Here is a 24,796-nt window from a genome sequence, read left to right as displayed (position 1 = left end):
TGCTTGTCTGTTAAAAAAAAAATCTCATTCATTACTGTTTGGGTTTTATTGAAACTAAAATTCGATGAACATCTACAAGAGTCAATCCCATTCAAGATGGCCACCACAGCAAAGGCAAAAATGGCCACACCTTAGTCAATTTTACAGATATTGAGCTAAAATTTGGTGTAGCAGTAGCTGAAACTGACCCACCAATGAATGTTGTGTTTAGTGTGTGACCAAAACGGCTATAATGTCATCATTTCTCAGCAGAGGATCTTCATCTAAGACTCAAAGATGGTGGGTGATATGCATTTAAATGCATGTTTGGCCTTTAATTTAAAACTTACTCTACTCAAGCAACAGCCAACCTGTACTGAGGTACCATGTCTGATCCCAAATTTGGTGTTCCTGTTGCATAATTGTTCAAGTTAACAAAGGCATCCGTCCCAACTGCACTGAGAAGTGTTTATTTTTCATATTTAGAGTAACTAAGTGTCTGCCTACAATCTGCTGAAGATGAATGAAACTAACAGTTGAATTCCTTGTTTAACATGCATTTGTGGGATATTTATAGTGATGTAAACGAGGATTCACTCATTAAGAACCCCTTTGCAGGATACCAGGGTTGAAATGTGCTTTTCTGTTTTTCCTAGGTTGTCTTCAAGACTTTTTTACCTCTCCATCTTCTTGCATTTTTTTTACCATGATCATTACCACATGAATAATAAATATTTAACACTATTAAACATGCAGTGTTTTGCATGCGCACATTATCGAGAGGTTGTATGCAAACTTAGATCAGAGCAGAGCTGAAGAAGTTCAACTCTTGTTGGGTGAAAAATGCAGTTCACGTCCTATATATCATCACGAGTCAAGAAAACTTTAGGAAATGTCATAAAAATCCAATATGCATAAGTAATATATCCTGCAGCTATGATGCACTGCCTTGAAAAAAGAAGCTCAAAGTGCTTCTAAACACAGCCAGGCATAAAAATGTTGCTGTTCTCATAAAGTAGCTGCTGGAAGCTGAGATCTGAGGGTTTCAGAGGTTCACGGGAAGTTACCAGAGACAAAACCGGGACTCCATTATTTATTTGAGGCCTTGTTTTATTCTAGCTTTTACAATATGGGATTACTGATGTTTGTCCTTTTTTGCAGGAAAAACAAACAAAAAAAAATTACCACCTCTGCATGTAATTGAAAATTGGACAAAAAAAAACACTATAAACTGCTGAAACTTTGTTTTGAATTTGTATTCTCTTGTTATGAAAGAGTTGAGTTCAAGACAGCAAGAAACGAGGCATGTATTGGGAAATGGCCCCCAAAGCTCAATTATTTCAATCCACAGTTTGTTTGGTCCTTTAATGAGTTTTACCCAACCGTCTTAGCACGAATGGTTTAAGGAAACTATTTCCAGTCATCTGCTGAGAATAGTTACCAAATACCAGTTTCTCTCTCTAAAACCTGTGGTCCCAATCCTTTTTAGCTGCTGGAAAAATCCAAGGAGGTATGCAAGGTTTTTGCTGCACCCAGGTTGCCAAATTGTGAATGAGTTGCCAAATGCCACACCAAATCTTTGCTCAATATCTGTAAAACTGCTCAAATTATAGCCATTTTTGTGTTACACAATGTCAATTAGCTCATCTTGAATTGGACTGACTATAAAATTTAATCGGTCGCCAAGGTACATCCAATGATTACTTTGAGAATTTCATTAAAATCCATTCAGTGTTTCATGAGATATTCTGCAAACAGTACATGACAGTTTAAATGACAGTCTTATAGACGGTGCTGTTTTGCCAACCGTCCATTGAAAAGAAAAGAATAACTAATTTGACATTTTTTATGTTCTTTTAATACCTGGGTCATAATTGTAACTAATAGCACCACCCTCGCACAGTATTTCCTTATTGTCTTATGTTTTTTACTCTGTCTGTGGTGTAATTATGTTTTTTTTTAATCTGTTGGGTTTTTGGTGCCACCTTTTGGATGGTAGCTTCATGGTTTTGCCGGCGTGTGCAGACTGACCCAAACTCACCAACAGTTGGAACATCTTTTGCAGGTGCAAATTCCTATTTTGTGCACTTGTCTAATTCACAAAGCACTCGCAAAGAGACATTTGTAGCTCCGTCTTGGCACAACGTCTCTCTGTGCAAACAAGGAGCGTCTGAAAAACACAAAGGGGACGGGTTGTCCCCAAAGTGGGAGTGTCCACCCTGAACGAGTGGGTTGGACTTGTGAAATATGATTGGACCAATCCACCGAGTCAGGATAGAGGTAGATTACATCTGCTAAGGCTAATCTAGGTAATTAGTAGGAAGCTAAAGAGTAAATGAATTCCAATATCCATACCCTGACATTTCTTTAAGAAGGTTTTTATAAAATAAAGGAGACTCACTACTCATAATGATCAGATTTAAAAGACATGAAAGACAATCATCCATAATTTTGTCATTTCTTCTACTTACTTCTGAGAATAAAGACGTGAATTTGTCATTAAACCCACTTGCCAGCAGCAGCCAAAGGATCATTTCACAGCGTTACCCCCTCCCAAAAAAAGCGCTCACTAAAACAACTAATTGCACGTTAACGAGATCACAGGTGTGAATGAGGAGAAACCCCAGCCTGTCTGACACTCAGAGAGTAACAGAGTGGGAAATGAACACAAGCCATTGTGAAGGAGGAGAAGCTCAAGCGTTATCCATTCCTCTCGGCCCCCGTGCATCTGCCACCGTAATTTGCGATAATGATGGCATCCCAGCAGGGCCACTCTGCACGGAGTAATTCGGAATTGATTTAGTGCATTAATTACGCTCCTGTTAAGCCGGTGTCATGGACAATATTTTACAATTTGATAAGCAAAAGACGCGCCGTGGGATCATTTTGATGAATTGCGAGGGTTCGGCCGTGGCACGCTTTTATGGTCGTACCTTTTAATTTAACGGTAATCACTTTCCCCCCGTTCCACGCCGTGGAAGAAGCAAGACTTTAATTTCACCTCGGAGACCTCTGCTCTGCACCGTGTCTGCTTTGATCAAGCCGACAAAGAAGCCAGGATAGGGCTGATCACAAACACACACTTATGCACTACACACCTGAAAAGAAGAACCCACTCCTGGATTCTAGCCGACTGTACACAAGCATTTATATTCCATAGTTTGGGAATGCGCCGGTTGTTATTTTGGCCCAACTGCACCTGTTACAGGAGTGAAACAACACCTCTCGAATGCTGCAGGCAAGACAAGCAGCAGCCCAGTAATGAGCAAGAGCAGTGTCTCAGTGGTACCACCAACCAATACCCCCCCGAGGCCAGAAGGCACTCCAAAAAAAGTCTCAACTGAAGAGCTGCAACTCTCACAAGAGTCCGGTCTGCAAGTGGCAACCTTGAGTTCTTATTTGCTCCAGCACTTCTCTAAAAAGTAAAGAGCTCATTAAGTTTTAATAGCTGCCTCCAGTTTTATTTGTCCGTGCATTTTCACCTCTTGTTGTCGTTTGATAGACAAGTGGCCGGATGATTCAGAGTTACAAATAGTTTTATTAAAAGAAACGCTTCAATTTAAAGACCTATTTTCACTGAAGCAATGACATCACCTTCTCATACATTCACCTGATCTGTATGTGCTTATGTGATGTGAAGGACTCTCGGCTACTACCACACCAAATTTTAGCTCAGGATCTGTAAAATTAACTCAGGAATAGCCATTTTTGTGCAGTCTAACATGGATTGGTTGTGGCAGCCATCTTGAATTAGGTTAACCTCAGAGGTTAATTGGTTGTAGATGTACAACCAATGATTATTTTCTGAACGTTTCAATAAAATTTGTGTGGCTGTTCATGAGATATTTTGCTAACAGTACAGACACAAGCAAAAACATTATCTCTGTCTTCATTTCTAGCAGCAGGCAGTTATATATATATATATATATATATATATATATATATATATTTTTTTTTTTTCAGGCTTTTTATGGTTGACTCCATGAAAACAGTTAAAAATGCTTCTGTGTGTTTGTGTGAAGGCTAAAAAGGCTTCAATCAAATGTGACAAAACATTTTATGAGAACAATTAGAATATTATAAACAACAAAAAAATAATCAACATTGCAAATTGTAAATAATTAATCCATATTATGACACCCAAATTGTAACCAAAGACATTTTGTTACGTGTTAATATTTGTTATTTACAGCTTTTTGTTGTAATTATTTGCTTTCGTAAAGGAGAAAAACTTTAAGTATATTAAGTATATTTATTTTTATGTATTATTCCACTATGGCTGCCTCCATAAACCCTGTAAAATATGCTCAGCCATCACGTCATCTTTGAGCCTTTTTTATTACTGGGAACTGAGAAGCTCTCTGCTATTTGAAGTCATAAAAACATGGAACACATTTTACCTTAAACTTTCAAAATAAAGCTCAGATATACTTTTTATTATCTGCTACCATAAAAGGTGGGCAATAATGTTTTGTTTTGTGTTGCCAATTTCTCTTTTAGCAAAATATTTCATAAACTGGAATGAACTTCTCAGAAGTTATTTACTTTGATGTATTTTGGTGTCAATCAGATTCAATATGGCCGCCACATTTAATTTCCATAAACTAGCAACCATAAAAATAGCTACAAGTCAGTCAGTTTTAAAGATACTGAGCTAAAATTTGGTGTGGTAGTAGCTAAAAGTCATTCCCAACACATACTCCGAGCGCTAACAGAGTGCTGAGTTTATATTTTAAAACTGTTGGAGTTAATCCTGTCTGTTAGCAAAATATCTGATAAATAACTGAATGGATGGTGATTGGTATTGCGCACCAAGTGACCAATGCTCTTCAAGAATTTCACAGTTGTTTTGATCAGCCTAAACTAAATTTTATAATACATTTGGTCTGGTTTTAAACTATGAATAGATTAGATTTTTACAGTAGGTGTGAGCTTAACATGCAGCCTGCCTCCTCAGCTTTGTGTAGTGATAAATTAACTTTCGAGTTGGTAAGTCACTGTAAGAAAATAAAGCATTACATACATACTGTATGTGTCAGCTTAAGTTAATGAGTTAGCTTCCTGATGACTGAAGTCAAGCATTTGAAAACATCAGTTCACAAACTTTGATTAAGATAACATATTTGCACATCTTTAGTCAAGTGACATTTAACCCAGCAAACAGTTATTTTAATTCACTAGTCATTACTTTATTTTTAAAAACAGATTTTCTGCTCCAATTGAACCTCATATTCACAGTGTTTTGGTGAGAAAATAACTATTGAAAAACTTTTCCAAAAGCTAAAATTTGTACTAAAGTTTGTAGAAGCCAAAACATGGAAGTTTTTAGAAACAACGATTTATTTTTTCTTTTTTTGTGCCCGTCTCGTTTCATCCTGATTCAAACTACATTAAACTTTGATTGCGTGCCTAAATTTTAATAATTGAGAGGAAACTGTCAAAACTATCCAAAAATTAAACAAGTTCCAATTGTTTTGGAAAAACCTAGTTCTTTTTCAGTATTATGAGATTGTTAATGTGGACGTTCTTGCCACCTAGTGGCACAAGATGGGGGATTAAGCATTTTGGTAGAAAGTGTGGTCATAGAAAAATACAAATAAAAGAAGGGAAAATAAAAAATCTGTTCACAAAAATATCTGGATAAGCAGGACCTTGCTTTAACGCTTTTGTTGGTGTAGCTTCAAGACTGACAGCAGCTTGTGTTTATTGGGGCAATCAAAGAAATAGTAAAAGAGGGAAATTACCAAGCCGTCTGCGGTAAGTTTAACTGACAGTCATTCAGTCAGTTTTGATGGCTTGTGTTTGTAATTTTGCAAAAAAAAAAAATGAATAAAGTAATGAAGGCATCAGAAACTGCTGTGCCTCCTCTTTTTTAGTTTTAAAACTGCAGAATATTTTACTGAAGCAGGGTAATCACACGAGCAAGAACATGCAGTATTTTATAAAAAGGAAACAAAACAAAAGAATAAAGAATAATACATTATAGTTTTGCTCTCTTGGACTTAGATGTCTTCATTACCCAACAATTAACAAGCTCCAAGACACATCAGCGAAGTGCCACTGCGATCTTACTGGGAGCTGGATGGCACGTGCAGGGTGCTAATTTTCTCACCGTTAAGAGCTGTAATTATGCAAACACTGCTGGGCACCCGTGTGGCGCTAACAACCTCCCATTCCGGGCGACAATCCCAACCTTTTATGAGCTCCTCAACTGGTTCAGAAGCTAATGAAACCGCGCGATCCACGCCCCCTTCTCCGACCGTCACCATCGTCAGTGTGTCATTACACGGTGAGGAGCCCGGTGGCGTCAATTGTGTATTCAAGGAGCACAATGCCATGAAACGTCAATAAAAAGCAAGGGCAGGAAGTGAAAGAGAAGAAAATTCGACCTTCTCACTGGTCATGCCCTCTACCTTTTCTTTATTTTTGTTCCAGATTTTAATTAACATTTCCTATATTGATCTCAGATGAACACAATGAAACCAAGACGAGCCGTCGTAACGCTGAGGGTTTGATTCTAACACAGAACAATTCTAAATATCTGATTACAAAACAATCCCAAGTAATTAAAAATAATGTAGTTTACTGGCCCTTACTTCCATTAGATTTGATGTATTTTGACAGAACAGTGGTCAAGCCACCATTATTTATCTTGGAAACTCAACATGAACATTGCACTCATGGGTTTCACTCAGTTACCTGCCTCTACAACAGCTTCCATGGTTCAATTTAAGTAAAATGTCTATCAGTATGACGCATTAAAACTGTTAACTTCCTTTCTAGTTTTCTCACGTTTGCTGATTCGGCTGTTGAAGATCAACTGTCAGCCTTCTTAAAGTCTCTGCAGAGACATTTTTGATTGGGTTAAAGACATTGTTCTATGTTGGCACATTCACAGCTGTGTCTAAAGAAAAGGACAACCACAGCATGGTACTGCCACCACCGTGCCATTGGCTTGTAAATACTTAGAAATAGACCAACCGATTGGCCGGTCAATGAAATAGGTCGAATGATGCACATTCTCAAATGATATACTATTTTAATTTTTACAGATCAACATTGGTTGTTGAAATATTGAATTCTGTCAACTTTTAGAAATAATAGGTGATACAAAGTTATTGGCTTCACTGAAGGCATTTGGTTTCAAATTAAGGCCAGATAGTTTAGGTTTGGTGCCGTCAAGCAGCTCAGTACTGTATGCTTGAACATGTTGGATATGTGTGTACATTAAACAGGTTATGGTTCCATTTCCAATATTCTCTGCTGGACCCAAAAAGGCAAAAAGCTTTAAATGTTCCCAGTTCAGAAGACCACAAAATTCTGTCTCTATAAAGTGCATCATGAGTACCTGGATGAATGGCAAACATCACTGAAGGGCAGATGTGGCGAAGTGATGGAGTGGAGTCTGAATTACTGCCTGGCTGTAAATTAATAACATTCTTATAGATGGAGTGAAGAGCGATCAGATGAGTTCTGAATAATGACTCGCAGGGAAGCGGTAATTTCTGACTAACACGCTGTGGTTCGAGCAAGGGCAGAGAAGAAAATAACTGCACTGCAAGGTCACGATGCGCGGTAACAAGTTGATTTTTAAATTAGAACACTTGGTATAACCTGTGACCCATCGGTTTACTCAAGATCTCCCCTTCATGCTTTTGCTAACACAATCTGTGATGCTAACAAGTAAATACTTACAGCTGGTGTTCTTTCAAAAAAGGCACAAATTTCTTAGAATGCACATTTTAGGAATAGCTGCTTTCAATGCCTGTAGATGCGCAGCTGTTAACATATCTCATGAACTATTTAACTTTCAGAAAGTAATCATTAGATGTACTTTAACAACTGACATTTAGAGTCAACCCTATTTGAGATGGCTGCCACAGAAAATCAACCTTAGCCAACACAAAAATGGCTGTAACTTACTTTAAGATACAAGAAGGTTAATTTTATGTGGTAGTAGCTGAGAGTCACCCTCAACACATTAGCACATCTCAGAAGATGTGGCTGTGGCAGCCATCTTGAATTTAAATGCAGTCATAAGACACTGCGGGCAATCTGCATTCCTACATGGAGTGCTAGGCCTTTAATTGAAGGTCTGAAAATTCTCCTTACGGGGACCGAATCAATCACGAGTTCGGGATACAGGCACACATGCTCACACACACAAAGAGATGAATGACACGGTCACCGAGGTGTGTACTCTGTGCCGACATGCAGACAGAGACACTTTTCTGCGAGCTTATCTCCGGCAAACACTAGCCGGAAGAGACAGAGAGAAAAGAGAGGTGCTGTACAGCTTTGTTAACCAGCGCGCTTTACCAAACACTGTCATTTTTTACTTTTTTTTTTAAGGAAGAAATGGTAATGGCTCAGCAAGTTTATTTCAGTTCAGCTGGAAAACAAAGAGAATAAGAGATGCAACCATAGGGAAGAGAGACTCGTTTTTTTCATGTACTCTCAACTTAAAAGCCTAACGTTTCTTGAAGAAATGCATATTATCCGCTGCCTTTTATGTCAGAGTTTTAGCTTTAATTGATGCTGTTTTGGTCAAACCCTAAAAACAATGTTATTCATGACATGTCACACTCAGAGTCTGCATTGTGAAAGACTTTCAGCTACTACTACACCAAATTTTAGCTCAGTATCTATAAAATTGGCTGAGTAATACCCATTTATGGATTCGTTTTTGCCATTGGCGGCAGGCGATAAAACACATGACACATGTCGTTTTGAGGTTTAATGGACAGACATCCTCCATCCCCCCATCCCGCCGCTCTCGGCTGTAGTCCTGGCACTCTGCCCTGCATTAGCTGCCAGATTGATCCGGCTTTAATGAAGAGTCCTCCAGCCTAGGTGACATCATTAGCTGGTTATGGGCCACTGTGGGCCACTTGGCGTAGCACTGGGCGTCGCTTCAGGGAAGGAAATGGGTCATTCTGAGTGACAGACAAGCAGCAGAGTTGGACAGAGAAGTAGACAGAGGGGTATGCCAGGTGGCAGCAGGGCGATGCCCTTCATTTATCCATTTTATCGCCTAAACTGAAGCACTTCTTAGAAACCCTTAAAGGAATAGGTCAGTCAACTCTGCAGTGATGCTCTGTCTAATAGTTAGTTATCAACTGTTTTTCATGCTTCTAACAACTCTTTCCTTAAATTACATGCTGCTGTGAAACAACGCAACATTAGCTAATATTAAACCTCTGCACTTTCGCCTGACAGCGTTTGTTTAGTTTGTCGCTGTTTTCTCAACCACAAAAAGACATGTTACCCTATCAACGCATGCGTGCTGAGCACAGATAGATCGTGTAATTGGCAATAATGGTGATGCTGCTGAACGCAGCCAGACCCTCCAATGGTGAAAACATATTTAGATATTTTATCCAGTGCTGTCAGAATTCATGTGTTCATAACATTTTGATAAATCCTAAAGCCATGAGTTCTGCTGCAGGTCTTTACTGAAACTGGGCACGTAGCTGATCTAACTTTCTTTTTACTTTTTATATCAATCAGAGTGTGGACGAAGGCCTGAATAACAACCTTGCGAATTTGCATCACGCGTAAGCTCCGGCCCTCCCACGACCCTGAACAGGACAAAGAGGGAGTGGAAAATGAATGGATGGCTAAAAATTAGCATCAGCCAGGTATTTATTTCCACTTCTAAACCACTGGAGATGGAAAACAAACTTTAGATAAGGCATTTTAAAATCCAGAGTCATTTAGACACTTAATGCATGAATGTGGGTTTACCGCCTGCATGCAGATCTGTTCCGTTGTCTCGATTTTCAAAGCAAAACTAATTACATCATGACCACATCACCCACAATGCAATGTTTGTCAATGTGAGGGCTTGGCTAATCTTTAAAAAGCATTTATAAATCCCTTCACTTGGGCAAAATGTAAACAGATTTACATAATAATAAAAGGTTTGCAAATAATTTTGATGAACAAAATATAATGTAAAGGCCCAGCATTTACAGAAGCACCTGCTGACTTCCATGACAAACATTTTAAACACAAATTTGAGGAAATCTGCTTGGTCCATGTCTCAAGAATGAGTTGACTACTACCTCACCACATTTTACGTTAATATCTGTAAAAATTACTGACTAGCTTGGGTCAGTTGGTTTTGGCAGCCATCTTGAATTAAGTTGACTTCAGAAGCTATTCAGTTGTAGATGATGTACATCTAGTGATTACATTTATTTAGAAGATGGGTGCTATGACTTTTGGACTTTCTCTACTTTTCAAAATCTTTAACTCATTTTTTAAAAATTTCTACATAGAAATATATAGAGATCATTTCAGTTCCTTCAAAAACATTGTTCACTTTGAATTCTGCTTCAGCATACTTGCGATTATATTTTTTGTTTTCTTATGCTACTTTTAGTTAGCCTTTTATAACCTAAACCCTTTAACCATCTTTTTGCAAATTATAGCTTCTAGCCATCTTTTAAAAAAAAGTTTTAACTAACCTTTTGCTTCTTTTAGCTTTAACAATTACTGTGAAATTTTGAGACTGCAGTTGTTTTAAGACTTTCTTGTTTAACCTTCTCAGCAGGTCGTTCAAAGAGCAGCTTTTAGGCTGTATTCACACCTGATAGACGGTAGACTCGGTTCGATTGGGGACCAAAACAGCAACATTTGTTCCATTTTCAGCTGCTGCGGTTCGCATTCACACTGAACTCAGTCAATCGAGCCAAACCCTTTGAGTGACCTGTTCCCTCGCCTGTGGTGGCGCTGCACCGAGAACGACTGAAGGAAACGACACGAAAACCTCTGAAGAAGACACAGAGGGCGACTTCCTTCGTCTGGAAAATTGAACAAAAACAGAGTGGTGTCAAATTTTAGCGGTTTTAGGATTTCTGTTTTGTCTGTGGTACATGTGGCAAACAAACATTTTTCAACAATGGGCATGAGCCATTTCTCCTGCTAGTGGTACAGAATTTGCGTTTGTTTTGGTTGTATTTACCCAGAAGACCATGTGCTGTCACCCACTTCCTGTTTTTGGAGCGACCTGCTGTCTGTTTTCATTCACATCAGAGTTCACGTCATCAGAGCTGAGACCAAGGTTTTAATGCGGCCCAGAGTTTGCTTCTTTGGTCTGCATCAGAGTTTGATTGTGCGTTCACACCTCCCCAAACAAACCGGACTTTCTAGGCAAACGAACTAGAGTTCGATTAAAGCGGACTAAACAGGGATAATGTGAATGCACCCTAAGTTTACTTTTAATCAGGATTCAACAATCTTTGAAGTCAGATTTAATGTAAAGCCAAATTCATGGCAGTGTAAAAGCTTATAAAACAGCATTAGACAGTCCCTTCAGGATTTCGCGGGCATTTTTTGTGATTGTTGCGGGCTAAAATGCCTGATTTTGAGGGGGATTTTCCTAAAAAAAAATGCAATTTTTTTTTTACTAAAATCAATAAAAAACTATAACTTTTAATATATAAACAAAAAATAATTACTAGTTTTGTAAGACATTCTCAAAAGGTGCTTTATTTGAGAACTTTGATAGCTTATAAACTGACATTCATGACCATTTCTGGATTGTCCCTCATCTGCAGCTCTCCTCACGTGTTTTGCAGACACAAAGTGTTTGTCGATGCGTTCATGTTCCATGATTACACTGCAGGACGTGCAAAACAGCTTCCCCCCCCCCACTCTCCTGCAGCTGGGTAGGAAACTGGTTTGCTGAAATCTTTGTGGGCAAATGTGAAGCATTAGCGCACATTATGGCTTCGGTCGCTGCACGCTCCCGGCATTCTGATGTTAACAGGAAGTGACGTCGCGTGTCTTCTTCGTGAGTTATTTGGGGTTATTCTGTATTCCACACTACACAAACCCACAAAGAAGACACTAGACTGCAGAAACGGTGGCGAATCACTTTAGAAACAATAAATATTGGGTTAAAGTTGCGTGAAAGTTGCTGTATTTTGGGCAAAGTTTCGCGGGGTTTGCTTGATTTTGCGTTAATAGTTGCGATCACAACGTCGCAAAATCCTGGAGGGTCTGATTAGAGTGAATCGCTACATAATATTGGAGAGTTGAGTTGTTTTAGCAGCAATCCATTTTGCCTGGACTAGCCATTAACTTGTTGATCTGGTCAGGCTTTTAACCATTTCTCCAAAATGACAGGTAAGATATTCGTTTTTAATCTTTCTACAGTACCACGTTGACACAATGAGGTAAGTCCCACCTACGTCAGGCACTAAGCTGGATAAAAAAAAAAAACAACAGAAAAAAAAGGGAAGTTAGATAAATGTGCTTTGAAAAAACAAGCTAAACCAGAGACGGCAGAAAGCTGTACTGTCCATCTATCTGTCATCCTCTCAGCGGGGGAAAAAAATCCCACTGCTTCATCTCTGTTCCTGCCTGGACTCCCCCATCTCTTCATCTCTTCCCTGCTCCTCTTCAAATATACACACAAACACATAGATCCATGCAGACAAAAAAAAAAAAACAAGAAAAGCACACAGCCCTGCAGCACAGTAGCTGAAAATTGTAATTTTAGTGCAGCAGCTGTTTTCGCCTGCCATAAAAGTGGCAACCCTCTGGCTCTTCTCAGTCCCCCGCCCGGCTTTTCTTCCATCCCAAATCCACCCTTCGACACTCCATTTGTCCATGTACACCCCCTGCTCCTCCAAAGCGGCCGTCGTTAGCCCTCCTCAGCCAGCCCACGGCTCAGAAAGTGCCTCTGTCTGTGGAAACTTGTGTGAACAGCTGATATGTGTGCGATGCTGAACTTTGCCTGAACTGTTACATTGTAAACTGAGCACGTTATTCAAAATTGCAGACTGAAAAAGAAAAAAGGGGAAGAAACACTTTAAGCTGCTGTTTATAGTTAAGATTTTAAAGAAACAAAGTTCTTTAAAATACTATCAAACTACTTTCACTGCAAGCGCTAAGACAATGATTGAGTTGCTCCAACTTCCTGTAACAAGCAGCATGTTTGATACAGTCTCTATGGAAACCGCATATCACCCTCACCCCTTTCACATTCATTTAACGATCCCACAGATGCCTAATTGTTTCCCTAATGATGCCGAGTCTAATGGGACTGTTTTTGCTATTCATTTGATAGTGTGGCCCAGTAATTAGACTGCACCTCACTTCATTAAACAGCAGGGGAGAGGGGAGATTGTCAGGGTTTAGGTCTTGTGGCACCGGCAACTTTGACTCTGTAAATTTAAAAATACCTCCTCTAGGATCAGGATGCACATACATTTTAAGACACACACACAACTGGACCCCAATGGAGCTTATTGTTGGTGGAATAGAGACCTCTTTCTGTATCTCAGAAACAGGTGAGTCTTATCAATAGTTACACTTCTTCCCATGGCGTTGTCTCGTTGTGGTAGAGTTCACCCAGCTAAATCAACTGCTTCAAATACAATTATAACTAGAAGCACTCAGAGCGCAAACCTCCACCAAGGCCACAGCGTGATTAAAAAATTAGTGTGATCTGGATCATAATCTGGATCAGAACCAAAATGGAATCCACTGTTTTTTGTTTCAACCCAACATTTCCTGAACATTTCATCCAAATCTTTTCATTAGTTTTTACCTGATATTTGCTAAGAGATAAACAAACCAACAGACACAAACAGAAACATAACAACCTTGGCAGAGGAAACAAAAGGGTCACATGTAGGAGCAGAGACAAGTTTCTAACAAAGGGGTTACCTGTGAGCTTGACCTTTGACCCCATGAACCTTGAAATCAGCTGTGCAGTTTGACATTCCTACATTACTCTGCTGCACAGTTAGAGCACTGCCTCAACTGGGATGTTGACCTTTGACCCCATCACCTTGAAATCAACCGTGATCTCCCTTGATCCATGAGGTGTCCAACTCAGGAGTTTAACATTCCTGTTATACAGCTGCAGAGTTAGAGCATGGGCTGATCAGTGACCCTGACCTTTGACCTTGACCGGATCACCACCAAAATCTAATCACTTGTTCCTTGTACCATGTTTGACGTTTTCCTAAAAAAAATCATGAAAATCTGTTCATAACCTTTTGAGTAATCTTGTACACAGACAGACACACACTACAGAAAACATAACCTCCTTGGCGGAGGTAAGAATTGCCAAGAGGTGGTTTTCAAAGCAATGATTCAGCTTTTTATTGTGGGGCAAAAAGATCCGTCTACACAATTTTGGAAAACTGGCATTGTTATTGCTGAATGTTGTAATGACAATATGACTTGGAGCAACTCTTTCTGTGCTTTTGCACCTGAGCCACTATCATCCAATAGATGATAAATAAATGGGAGTACAGATATCGTACAGGCATGCAGAATGTGGATGCCTAACACTTGGAAATGGAAAACCCTACAATTGTGGCCCAAGCAATCATAACACTGAATAAAAATCTTTTTTTTTTTTTAAAAAAGGCAGGTGTACAAAATGGACGAACGGTAAACAAAACATCCTTGTAAATCAAGCCAAAAGCAATGCCTGGTTTTCTTGGAGGAAAACAGGTGAGCTGAGAGTATCCACATAGTATTCATGTCTCATACAAACCCCATGAGGTGAGGCCTTCTCACCATCTGCATTTGCTAGTAAGAAGGCCTCACCTCATGAGATTTGTATGGCAGATAAAAACCATTCAGGTATTCAGCTGTTGTTCAAACCTCATGAGGAGAAGCCTTACCACCAGTGTTTGATGGTAAGACCTCATTTCACGATGCTTATAAACAAGTGGTGTTTGTCTACCATATAAAACCTCCCGAGGTGAGGCATTCGAATGTTAATACACTTTGAGAAAACAGTTATGTTTATATAAATACAGTTGTGATAAAGACACCAGCCGGCATTGGTGTAAACCTTAAAATTGTCAGAGTAACAAGCAGTTTGACCTCGGCTTCAGAATATAAAATGGTAAACAAAACAGAATGCAAATGTGCCAACTAGTTTATGATATCTCCTTGCTACATTTAGCTTATAACTGTGATTTAGGAACGATCTTTTGGTGCCACTCAGGGCATAAATCAGTGTTTATGTACATATCACCAGATTTGGGTCACCTTGTTGATAAAGTACCAGGGTTAATATCTTTGTCCCAATGTAACCCTGAACAGAAGTAAAATATTTGTTGGTACTGGTTGTCGACAGTCATACTAAGGTGTTTTATTTCTATCAACATAAATCAAATTTATTGTGACTTTGTTAAAAAGAAAGCTTATTCTGTTTTGAGAACAGATGAGTTGTTTGCAAGGAATTGTTGGACACTACTGATTCCTTTTCTTTCATAAAGAGTGATCCAGTGTTTCTTACGCTAACAGGGGGTCATAAAGGAAGCGTTCAAGCTCACTTTATTGGCATTTAGTGAATTCAACCAGTTCTTAACATGGCTGCACACTTTTGGGTCATTTCACTCAGTTATCAACAATCCTAAGCAAAAAAGGACCATTCTAATGACTCAATTGTGTAATGTGGCCTTCATAGGGTGCATTAAGTTTAATCACAACCATTTTATGTAAGCTTCCCAATTCCGAGTGATTATATGGTGTTACTAAAACAGAATAAAAAGAACGGGTGAGCAAAAATCCTCACTTTCTTCATTGCTGCTGTCCGAAATGTGAACAAATCCAAAGACAGCCTCTCAGCTCTTCATTTACCCTGCAGATCTCTACTGATTACCAGAGATAATTTAACACCGGTACCTTGAGGAAGGAGAGGTTGCGGTTCCGATCGATGCTGGTGATCTCCAAATTGCCCATGACGACCTCGCAGTTTTCGTAGAGCTTCCGCAGGGTGCGGTACTGCTGGTCCAAGTCGGACAGGCTGCTCAACTTGTTCTCCGTACCGGGACAAACTGGACAGAGAGGCAGAAAAACAAACTTAATTTCTTTTTCTTTTTTTTTTTTTGGGTTATATTAAGAGATAAAACCAACTTTTTAAATCACCTGCCCCCATCAAAATATCTCATGAACCAGTGGACAACTTTTAACGAAATGGATAGAAAATCATTCGATAGATATACACAACTGATGGACTTTTGGTGTCAATCAAATTCAAGATTGCTGCCACAGTCAAATAAATGCTTAAATGGCTATAACAGTCAATATCTGGGTAAAATCTGGGTGTGGTAGTAGCTAAGAGTCATTCACAACCTGTACTTTAAGTGCAACTCATTGTTTGGACTTTTGGTGATAACTGTTGGAGTCAACCCTGTTTGTCTGTTAGCAAAATATCTCATGAACCAGTGGATGGATTTTCATGAAACGTTCAGGAAATCATTGGATGTACATCGACAACTGATTGTCAGTTCAATTAAAAACCGACCATCACAGCTATTCAACATTAACAAACACAAAAACGTCCAAAACTCAGTCGATTTAACAGATACTAGACTAAAATTTGATGTGATAGTAGCTGAGAGTCCTTCGCAACACATACTGAGATAAAAAAAAATACATTGTCAGGTTGATCAAACTGGTTCAGTACCTTTTTCATCATTCCCTTGCTGCTGTAAATTACAAACTTTAAAAAGTGTATAAAAATAAAGCAAAAAGGACAAAGAAAATGCAGCCTCAGAAGCTCTCAGAAATGGACATTTCCCCATACTTAAACCTTGTTAAAACATGAACAAGAGAGGATTTGAACTGTGTGAGAAAATAAGGAGTCAGGAGATTACGCAAATTTCTCAAAGAGAGCTGCCGATGTGACACCTCGACAATGAGGGAGCTGTGACGGTCAGAACCGGGGCGGAAGGACACGTGAGGGTTAGGGGGGCGGGATATCATTTCTCCGAGGCAGTGACCTACAGTTCTGGTCTGGCACAGGCGCACCGTTTAATCAAAGTTATTCAAATTCCATTGGTTGACCTTTTCGGCGGGTTTCACTCACAGACTTTCCTCGGCTGACGAGATCACAAGACATGACTTTGAAGATATTATAGCGAGAGCAGACACGGCGGCTCTGGCGGTGTGTGGGAAGGCCAGGCAATTAGAAAGTTGCAGGTTTTACTGCTGAAAGCGGCATTAAACCATTAACATCTGTTGTTGGCCATGACACAAACACTGAAAACTTCTCTGCATGAGGAAAAAATGCCACAATGCTCCCAAAAAATAAGAATTTTGGAGAGAAACTAATAACCAAATGCTATTTAACTCTTTTGCAGGACAAAAAAAAGAGAAGCAATTGGTTGTTTCAGTCTGCAGAGCTAACGATAAATGCTTGACAATTGGCTAATGCAGCTACTACCACTGTAATTAGTTCCTCCTGTTTCCACCCATCGAGCCCAGTCTCTGCCAGCCTTTTCTCCAGTCACTTGGACTCCCCAGCTTCAGCTCTGCGACCATCTGCTCCATTCAGCTGGCACTGGAGCCACTTCACCACAAGCATGGCTGGAGGTTTATCCGCCGACGTGTGTGTGTGTGAGACGGGAGCAAAGAATAAGAAAGGCTTTCTGGCTCTGTGTCATTCTGCTGTGCTTTAAAGTTTGTCACCAGTTCAACTATAAATAGGTCTTACAATTAAAGCCGGGATTAAATTTTCCTTGCTGCAGCAACAGTTGGCTGTTTTTTTGGGGCTTTAAAATGTGAAAAAAACAATATTTGTGTGAATGCTGAGTCAGCGTCCATGCTATTGTTTGTAGTTTCTTCCTTACTTCTCCGTACTTGGTGCCATTTTAATAATTCTTGTATCAGAACGATCAGCTCGAACTAAAACAGTGTGCTAGGACTTTTGCTTTCTGCCACTTTCATACGTTTCAAAACTTAACTATTTAAAATAACTTCACCCACAGAAATACATTCAGATTTCGTCATTTCCTTCAAAACATTTTTAAATTCTGCTTCAGCTAACTTGTTTGATCTTTGTCTTCTCATGCTAATTTTAACTTACAGCTACAATTTTGGTAATTTAAGCCTTTAGTGTGCATTTGGCTAACTTCAGCTTTTTATCTATGGTTTTGCTAGATTTTGCTACTAGTTTCCAACCATTGGTAGGGCACTTCTTGTCTCCCAAGCTTGGATAAATGATGAAGGTTGAGTCAGGAATGATATACAGCCAAAAACAAATATGTGAATTGTACGACTGCCTACAACTGGTTTAACAGACTGACCGAAGCCCGATTTAACCACCACCAATGATAACAAGCAGGGTGTTGGCGAAAATTGGACTTGGATGCAGATGATCGGCTGTTTTGACCCCTGACAAATGAGCAGTCAAAAGATAAGGAAGCAGCAGCAATTTAATTAATGTTAGCCCTTCGGTACTGTTCCAGTTGCTTTAGCATTTCATTGTTCTTGTGTTCTGATTGAGTAATTGTTCTGACTGCTTTAGCTTTTTTCCCTGCTCGTTTTAGCTTCTGTTCTGCTTGTTTTAATTTTACAATTCAGTTTCAATTTTTTCAACAAATTCCAGCCATGTCATTCAGCATTCACACAGCTTTTTTTTTCTGGATTTTGTCATATTGATCAAAATCAACACCTGGGGATTCTCAACTACATGATTTAAACAGTTAATTACTATTTTTTTCCCTTCTTTTGTGATAGAAGTAAATACAAACCAAAACCTGTCTCTATTGATCATCAAGATTTTTTACTTTGTCACAGCTTCAAATAAGTCTTTTTCTGAAAACTTAATACCTTCCTTTTTATCAAAGATTATTATTTGAGAAAAATGTTAATTTTCTCAACCTACTCCTTCCAGGAAACCTCGTCTTTTCTAAACACTTCTGACAGGCACATTTTATTACAGATTAAGAGAAAATGAAGGATCAGTAACGTAGCAGAAGAAATTAATGAGAATAAAATAACATGACAATTTTTAATGACCAACTGAGGTAAAAATGAATTTGCAGCATTAGTTTCTTTCTAAAAATGAAGGTAAAATGATCATGTCTTAAAATAAGATGTTTTGACAGTAAAAAAAAAAAAAAAATTCAGCAGCTTCACAGTTCAGATCATCAAATGTGTTCTTAGTCTACAATAGATTGCTCCATATTTAAGTAGATTTTCAGGCTGACTACGAGTTAAATAAAACTATATAAGATAATTCTAATTATTGAATAAAAACTGTGGGGGGAAAGCGCGTATAAAGTCTTAAAACAATATGAAAATAAAAAGTGGCTGTCAAGGACAATCACTGGTCCACCTTTCATGTTGAGGACACCATCCCCACAGTGAAGCATGGAGGTGGCTGCACCATGCTGTGGGAGTGTCCTTCATGAGCATGGAATGGGAAACCTGTCAGAGTTTATGGAAAGAGAACAGGAGCAAAACAGACAAATTCTTGAGGGAAAACAGAGTCTTCTAGACTTCGAAGCACCAGCTGATAAACACGAAGGCTCGTCTCCTGTTAAACAGCCTCGGCTTCACAGACAAACGACAGCATTTCAGGCTTTTTCATGCATTTTTCTTTGCATGACTGGAAGATTTCTGAGTCCACTCTGTGAGAGAATTGCGTGTTTTTATTTCAGTGCTGCCTGAGGGCCAAACAATTCCCTCCTACCAGAACTTCTATTCAGCTGCCTTTATGTGTGCAGAGATTCATATGGACACAGCATCTGAATGATCTTAACAATTCCAGTTGATTAAATCTGGAATAGTGCTCATAAAAGCCTTACATATCACATATTATCAACCGCTCGTTTCCTTTTTCAGCCAAAGTTCAAAATTTTGTACTTATGTGCATCAATTTCTGCGATGGTTTTGGAAAAAAAAGGTTATTGCATAGTTGAACTTGCCCCCATATTGAGTAACACTGAGAGCTCATAAACTCTCATATTGCTTTATGGATCGTTGGCTCTGCAAAGATGCGCACACTTCCTCCCCTCGGTGATCCTTTGTGCTGCTCTGGGTGCAGGTTGGTCGGGACAAAAAGGCAGAGGGGGGGGGACCTGGACAATGGTGATAAATGAGATGTGCTGACCACACACAAACAAGTTCATATTTCTAACCTTATTAGGACATTATTTCGACTTCTATTCATTTTCGTAGCCAGACTCTGACCCTTACTATTACTAGTACATGCCTCACCCTAACCTAGATCTTAGGTCCTAAATCCAACCTCTAACCCAGGCTTCGGTCGCCATAAGGACTACTGGTCCTGATCTAGACCAGAAAAGGTAACCCCACCCCTCTACACACGCCCACACACACACAAGACAAGTAATGAACTAATCTGAAAGTAAAGAAAAAAGACTTATGGATCAAAATTTGTTCCGATCAATGAGGGTTTTCGCTTTTATATGCTCAGAGTTGAAAGGTTAGCGAGCTTCTATACTAATCTGTTATTAAAACTTACTTGCAAGTGTTTGAGTGTGCACGTGTGTGTGCGCGTGCGGGCTTTGGTCTGTGTGTCAATATAAAAGATCAGTGGGGAGAGGTGAAAAGTGAGGGGAAAGCAACTCTCAAAAACCAATATCTGCCAGCACACACACACACACACAGACAGACAGAAGTTCAGGATGAGAAAGCAAGCCAAGCAAAGAAATAGAATTGGAAAAAAAAGGTGAAGCAGAGAAGAAGAAAGCAGCTACACAGTATCTGTGTGTTGGAATAAAGCATTAGCATTCATATCGACGGGCTCTACTGTAAATGCTCTTTTCTCTCGGCTCATTCCTAAAGTGTCCAGATCCATCTGCTCTACCTCCGTCTCACTCCTTTCCAAACTGTTCATCCGCCCTCAGCCATCAGTTTCTCTCTGCCTGCCTCCCTCCATTCTTCTTTCACACGGCATCAAGTGGACAATGGAAGAATTGAGCTGTTGCCTTCCCCCCCCCCCGTCTATTTATCGAGCGAAGCGCAGCTATGTCCTCTCAGTGTGGAGGCGCCGAGGACAAAAGGACGTGTCTACTTAGATTTGTTTTAGAAGAAACATAAGTAACAGATGGGTGCAGCAGAGTATTAGAACTGAGCCAATTTAAAGGGTTCTAATTACTTTATAGTATATCTAGAATACTTCAAAGTAGACATATTCATAACATCCCAAGCTACAGAAAATACTCTTACAACTTTACAGTAAAACACACCTTGCAACCGATTCATATTTGCTTGATATTAAGTTAATAGTTAGGTTTAAACACTACATATTGTAAATGAAAGTAGCATTTCTTGAATGAATGCATAAACCTGCATTTTGCATGCCAAACGTTTAAACAAAGGTGCTGCATGAACCTTTAGCTGTCGCTAATACTACAACAGAGCTAAGCTCAACATCTGTAAAGATTACAGACATTTCTGCGATTTTTACAGTCGAATAACTGTGTTGGCTTTCTTACTCAGGTTGACTCGTAAAGTTATTTAGTTGTACATGTGCATCCAATGACTACTTTCAGCGTGTTGATCAAATCCCTCCATAAGATGTTTTGCTAACAGACAGTCAATTTCATGAACGCTTGCTTTTCATAGTGGCGTGTGAGAAAAACAAAACATGACATTAGAAGAAAAAGAAAGCTGTACAACATCCTTTTTTAACTTAACTTGTTGTTTGAAGTTAAATGAAGACGATGAATCCTTTTAAGTATTCTTTGCGTGATGGATAAAACACGGGTAATATGTGTGGACCTCGTTTCTTTTGGATAATAATCTACAAGGAAACATGAATTCAAACGGTGGACAGGGTCGTGACCTTTGGGTTGGGAGCTGTAGAGGCTGACAAGTGGGTGGCGAGAGGACAGCAGGGGTCAGCGGACTGACACTGGCGTGACATTAGAGGTCACAGCCCCTTTCGTTCAGACAGGGTTGGATTTCTTTGCAAAAAGAAAAAAAAAAAAAATTACGGGGTGGTTTTTATCCACGAGAGAAAAGGTCGCATTCCTGAACCCATTTGTTGCTTTAACACTTGAGCTACTTTTGCTGCAGTTTGTCTGATAAACAGCGAGTGTCGCAAACATTTAGGGTAATCAATCTGAGGCCAAACATCCAGAATGGGCTCACTCTGAATCTTAGAGACTCTTTCTTAATCCTGCGAGAGACAAGCTTGGACATTTCTACACAACTGACGCAACACTCGAGCCTGTAGTAATGTGCTGTCTGCTAAACCTCAATGTAATTCACAAAGATTAATATCAGTTAAGAAGGAATGAAGGGATGAACTTCGCTTGCTGCCTTTCATGCTCTTTTAGACTAAGATTATCTTTTGTTGAGAAATGACAGTTCTAACCATTTTGGTCAAACTTTGAAAATAACTAAGTGCAATCTCATGTGATATCAGAATATTTTGTGTGATCTATTCTCAGAAGTTTAGCTGTGCACATCAAATATGTCATAAGCTTCCCACTGGTCCTCTGTTCCTGTATGTCTGCAGACTGTGCCTCCCATGATGCTAAACCACCAGAACCAAGCTATGGAAGAACCCTCCACATTATATCACTGCATTTTTAACACACAGCTCGTAACATAAAAATCAAAAGGAGGCGTAACCTACACCTAGATTCATTAAAACTAAAAGGCTTTAGCCCACCAGGAACTTGTAATTCTCCTAGAAAATCATTAGGCCTTCTTCACACAGGACGACTACGATGCAACATTATCCGTGACCCAAATGTACAAGTTTTCTGCAGGTAATCATAATGTAGCTACACTTAGTACTCATCAAAAAGGATGTTCCTTTTATCCGCATCCCGGAAATGCTTGATTGCGAGCTCACCGCACTTTAATGCAGCTTGTCCCCATGATGAAATTACCACGTATGCTCACGATCACACCAAAGCCCGGGCCACGGGTCTCTCGGACTGCATCAGGACAGAGCCACATCAGAGACAGAAGATCACGCCATGATAGGATGATGGGTGTAATATCTGCACCTGGTTGCTTCAGAAAATAAAAGCTGCTTTAAGTGTTGAAACGTGACAGTCTCCTTGTGCGTTCTTGGGATTGAGAATGTGTCCACGCCAAGGAGAATTTTTTTTTTTTTCCAGTTCAGCTGCAGTAATGTGGAAAATATAAAGACCGTCATATCTTTCAAAGTAGAGATAGGTAATAACAGTAATGTTCAGGACGTTGGAAATTAACTTCCATTACCTGCTTCATGATGTAATCTTTCCTTTTATTGAACCATTAACTCACACCTAAATTCCCCTCTCAAAAAGTTTCATTTCATTTTATTCATCTCTCATTTTTCAAACCGTGTCAGTTGCCATTTTTTCTACAAGTAAAAACAAAAATTTCATAATTTACTTTCAGACGAGAATTTGTTTTAATATATTTTGCTCGGCAAATTGACCAATAAAGAAAATAATCAGTTTTCTGATTGTGAATATAAACAGTGTTACTAACTGTAAATAAAACAGGCTTTAATAAATATTCATTAAGACATTTGCAGTGTTTTTGTATTTTTTAGCGATTAATATTCAGCATAAATGTTTAAATATTTTTATACTTCATTACAGTCAGGGTCACAAAAATCACATCTGTTCACTCCAAACTAAACTCAACCTTAAAAGTGATCAAATCAGCATTTAAAAAGTCCTGATTACAGCAGAAGATTGTCTCATGTGACCTGTAACAGAAATCTGCTTTCGTTTATCGGTTCCTTTGGTTAAATCTACATGAATCAATAAATTCTAAGCAATGAGTATAAAATGATGGCAAAGGTGAACGAGTGTGAGGAGGTCATATTTTTATCTTTTGGGATGAACAATTGTGTCAAAAAAATGCGTTGTTTCAGATTTATTTTTTACATTTATTGATCCGGCTGTCCTGAAGCTGCAGAAATACAGCTTTGTAATCGCGCATGGAAATGGATCGGATTTTTAGACTACAAGTCATGTCAGTTTAGTCAAAATAAAAGCACAGGTCTCTCCTCTTCTGGAGGGATTTGTGCCACTGCACAGGAGCTGTAAAACTTCCCATTTCATCTCATTATTGCTGGCTGCTAAAGGGACCGTTCCAAAGGGAGTACAAGGCAAACCGCAGTTGATTTACGGTAATTCCTTTTACGTGGCACAGCTTTTCTGTGACTTATGGTAGTCCAGTTTAGGTGGCGGAGCTTTCCTACCATTTACAGACGTTCAATTAATCCAGTGCAGCTTTTTTTTTTTTTGCAGTTTACAATCATTTATTTTAGCCAACACAAATATTTGACCATTTATGATCATTTGTATTATACAGTGAAGGTTTTCTATCTTTTACAGTAATTCATTTTAGATGATGCAACTTTTCTAGAGCTACGTTTGGCACTGTTTGGCCTCTGCAGAGAAGCTGCCCGCCCACAGAGAGGTACAGGCCTGAAAAGACAATATTAAGAGTCAGGAGAACTAGAATGGATGTCACTAAAAGATCATTTAAATCTAATATATTTATATATTCAGGACCTTTGCTCGAGAAACAAATTCCTCAGGCGGACCTGATTGAATTTTATTTGAAGAACCCCGCCAAAGATGTATGTCAGTTAGTTCCTCTGAGTTGCAAACCACCAAAGAGGACTCACAATCCATCCATAAGCCACTCACACATAACCTGCTCCCACAAATCTGTTTTCAGACATCCCAGATCCTGGACCCCCCATCAGCGTTGGACGATTATTCGCAGGTCCTGCAGCCTTCATCGCCGCCCCCTACCATCGCCATCATCCGTGCTCCTCAGAAGCCACGCAGCTCTGAGTCGATGCTGACGAGGCGGCCTCGCAGCTTAAAGGCTCAGCTGAGAACGAAATGTGGAGTTTCATCCCAAAATTAGGCACACGGGGAGAAAATTACCTACTTCCACAAAATGACTGATATGGAAAATTAAACCCTTAACTGAAACTTTTTTTTTTCTTAAAACAGGAGAATGTCCTTGGTTAACTTAATGGTAAAACTACAGATAATTTATAATAGTTCTCAGATTTTTAGTACATTTTAAACGCATATAAAAGTCAATG

At 39.2% G+C, this 24,796-nt stretch overlaps 1 protein-coding gene across 7 annotated transcripts in view; it reads right to left on the bottom strand.

The window, feature by feature from the left end:
- Positions 1–24,796, bottom strand: part of LOC108242203 (receptor tyrosine-protein kinase erbB-4) — a 315,331-nt gene that overhangs the window by 135,196 nt on the left and 155,339 nt on the right. For all 7 annotated transcript variants that reach the window (XR_005232742.1, XM_025008210.2, XM_017426912.3 and 4 more), the window contains one exon: positions 15,646–15,797. Coding sequence is in view for 6 of the 7 variants with exons in the window: in XM_017426912.3 (XP_017282401.1) it covers positions 15,646–15,797 (152 nt within the window). In the remaining variant the exon portion in view is untranslated. The remainder of the gene's footprint in view (positions 1–15,645; positions 15,798–24,796) is intronic.

This window comes from Kryptolebias marmoratus, linkage group LG23 (genome assembly GCF_001649575.2).
Source record: "Kryptolebias marmoratus isolate JLee-2015 linkage group LG23, ASM164957v2, whole genome shotgun sequence".
NCBI classification, from domain to species: Eukaryota; Metazoa; Chordata; class Actinopteri; order Cyprinodontiformes; family Rivulidae; genus Kryptolebias; species Kryptolebias marmoratus.
Note: the sequence above shows the minus strand (reverse complement) of the source record. Positions and strands in the feature narration are given on the sequence as shown.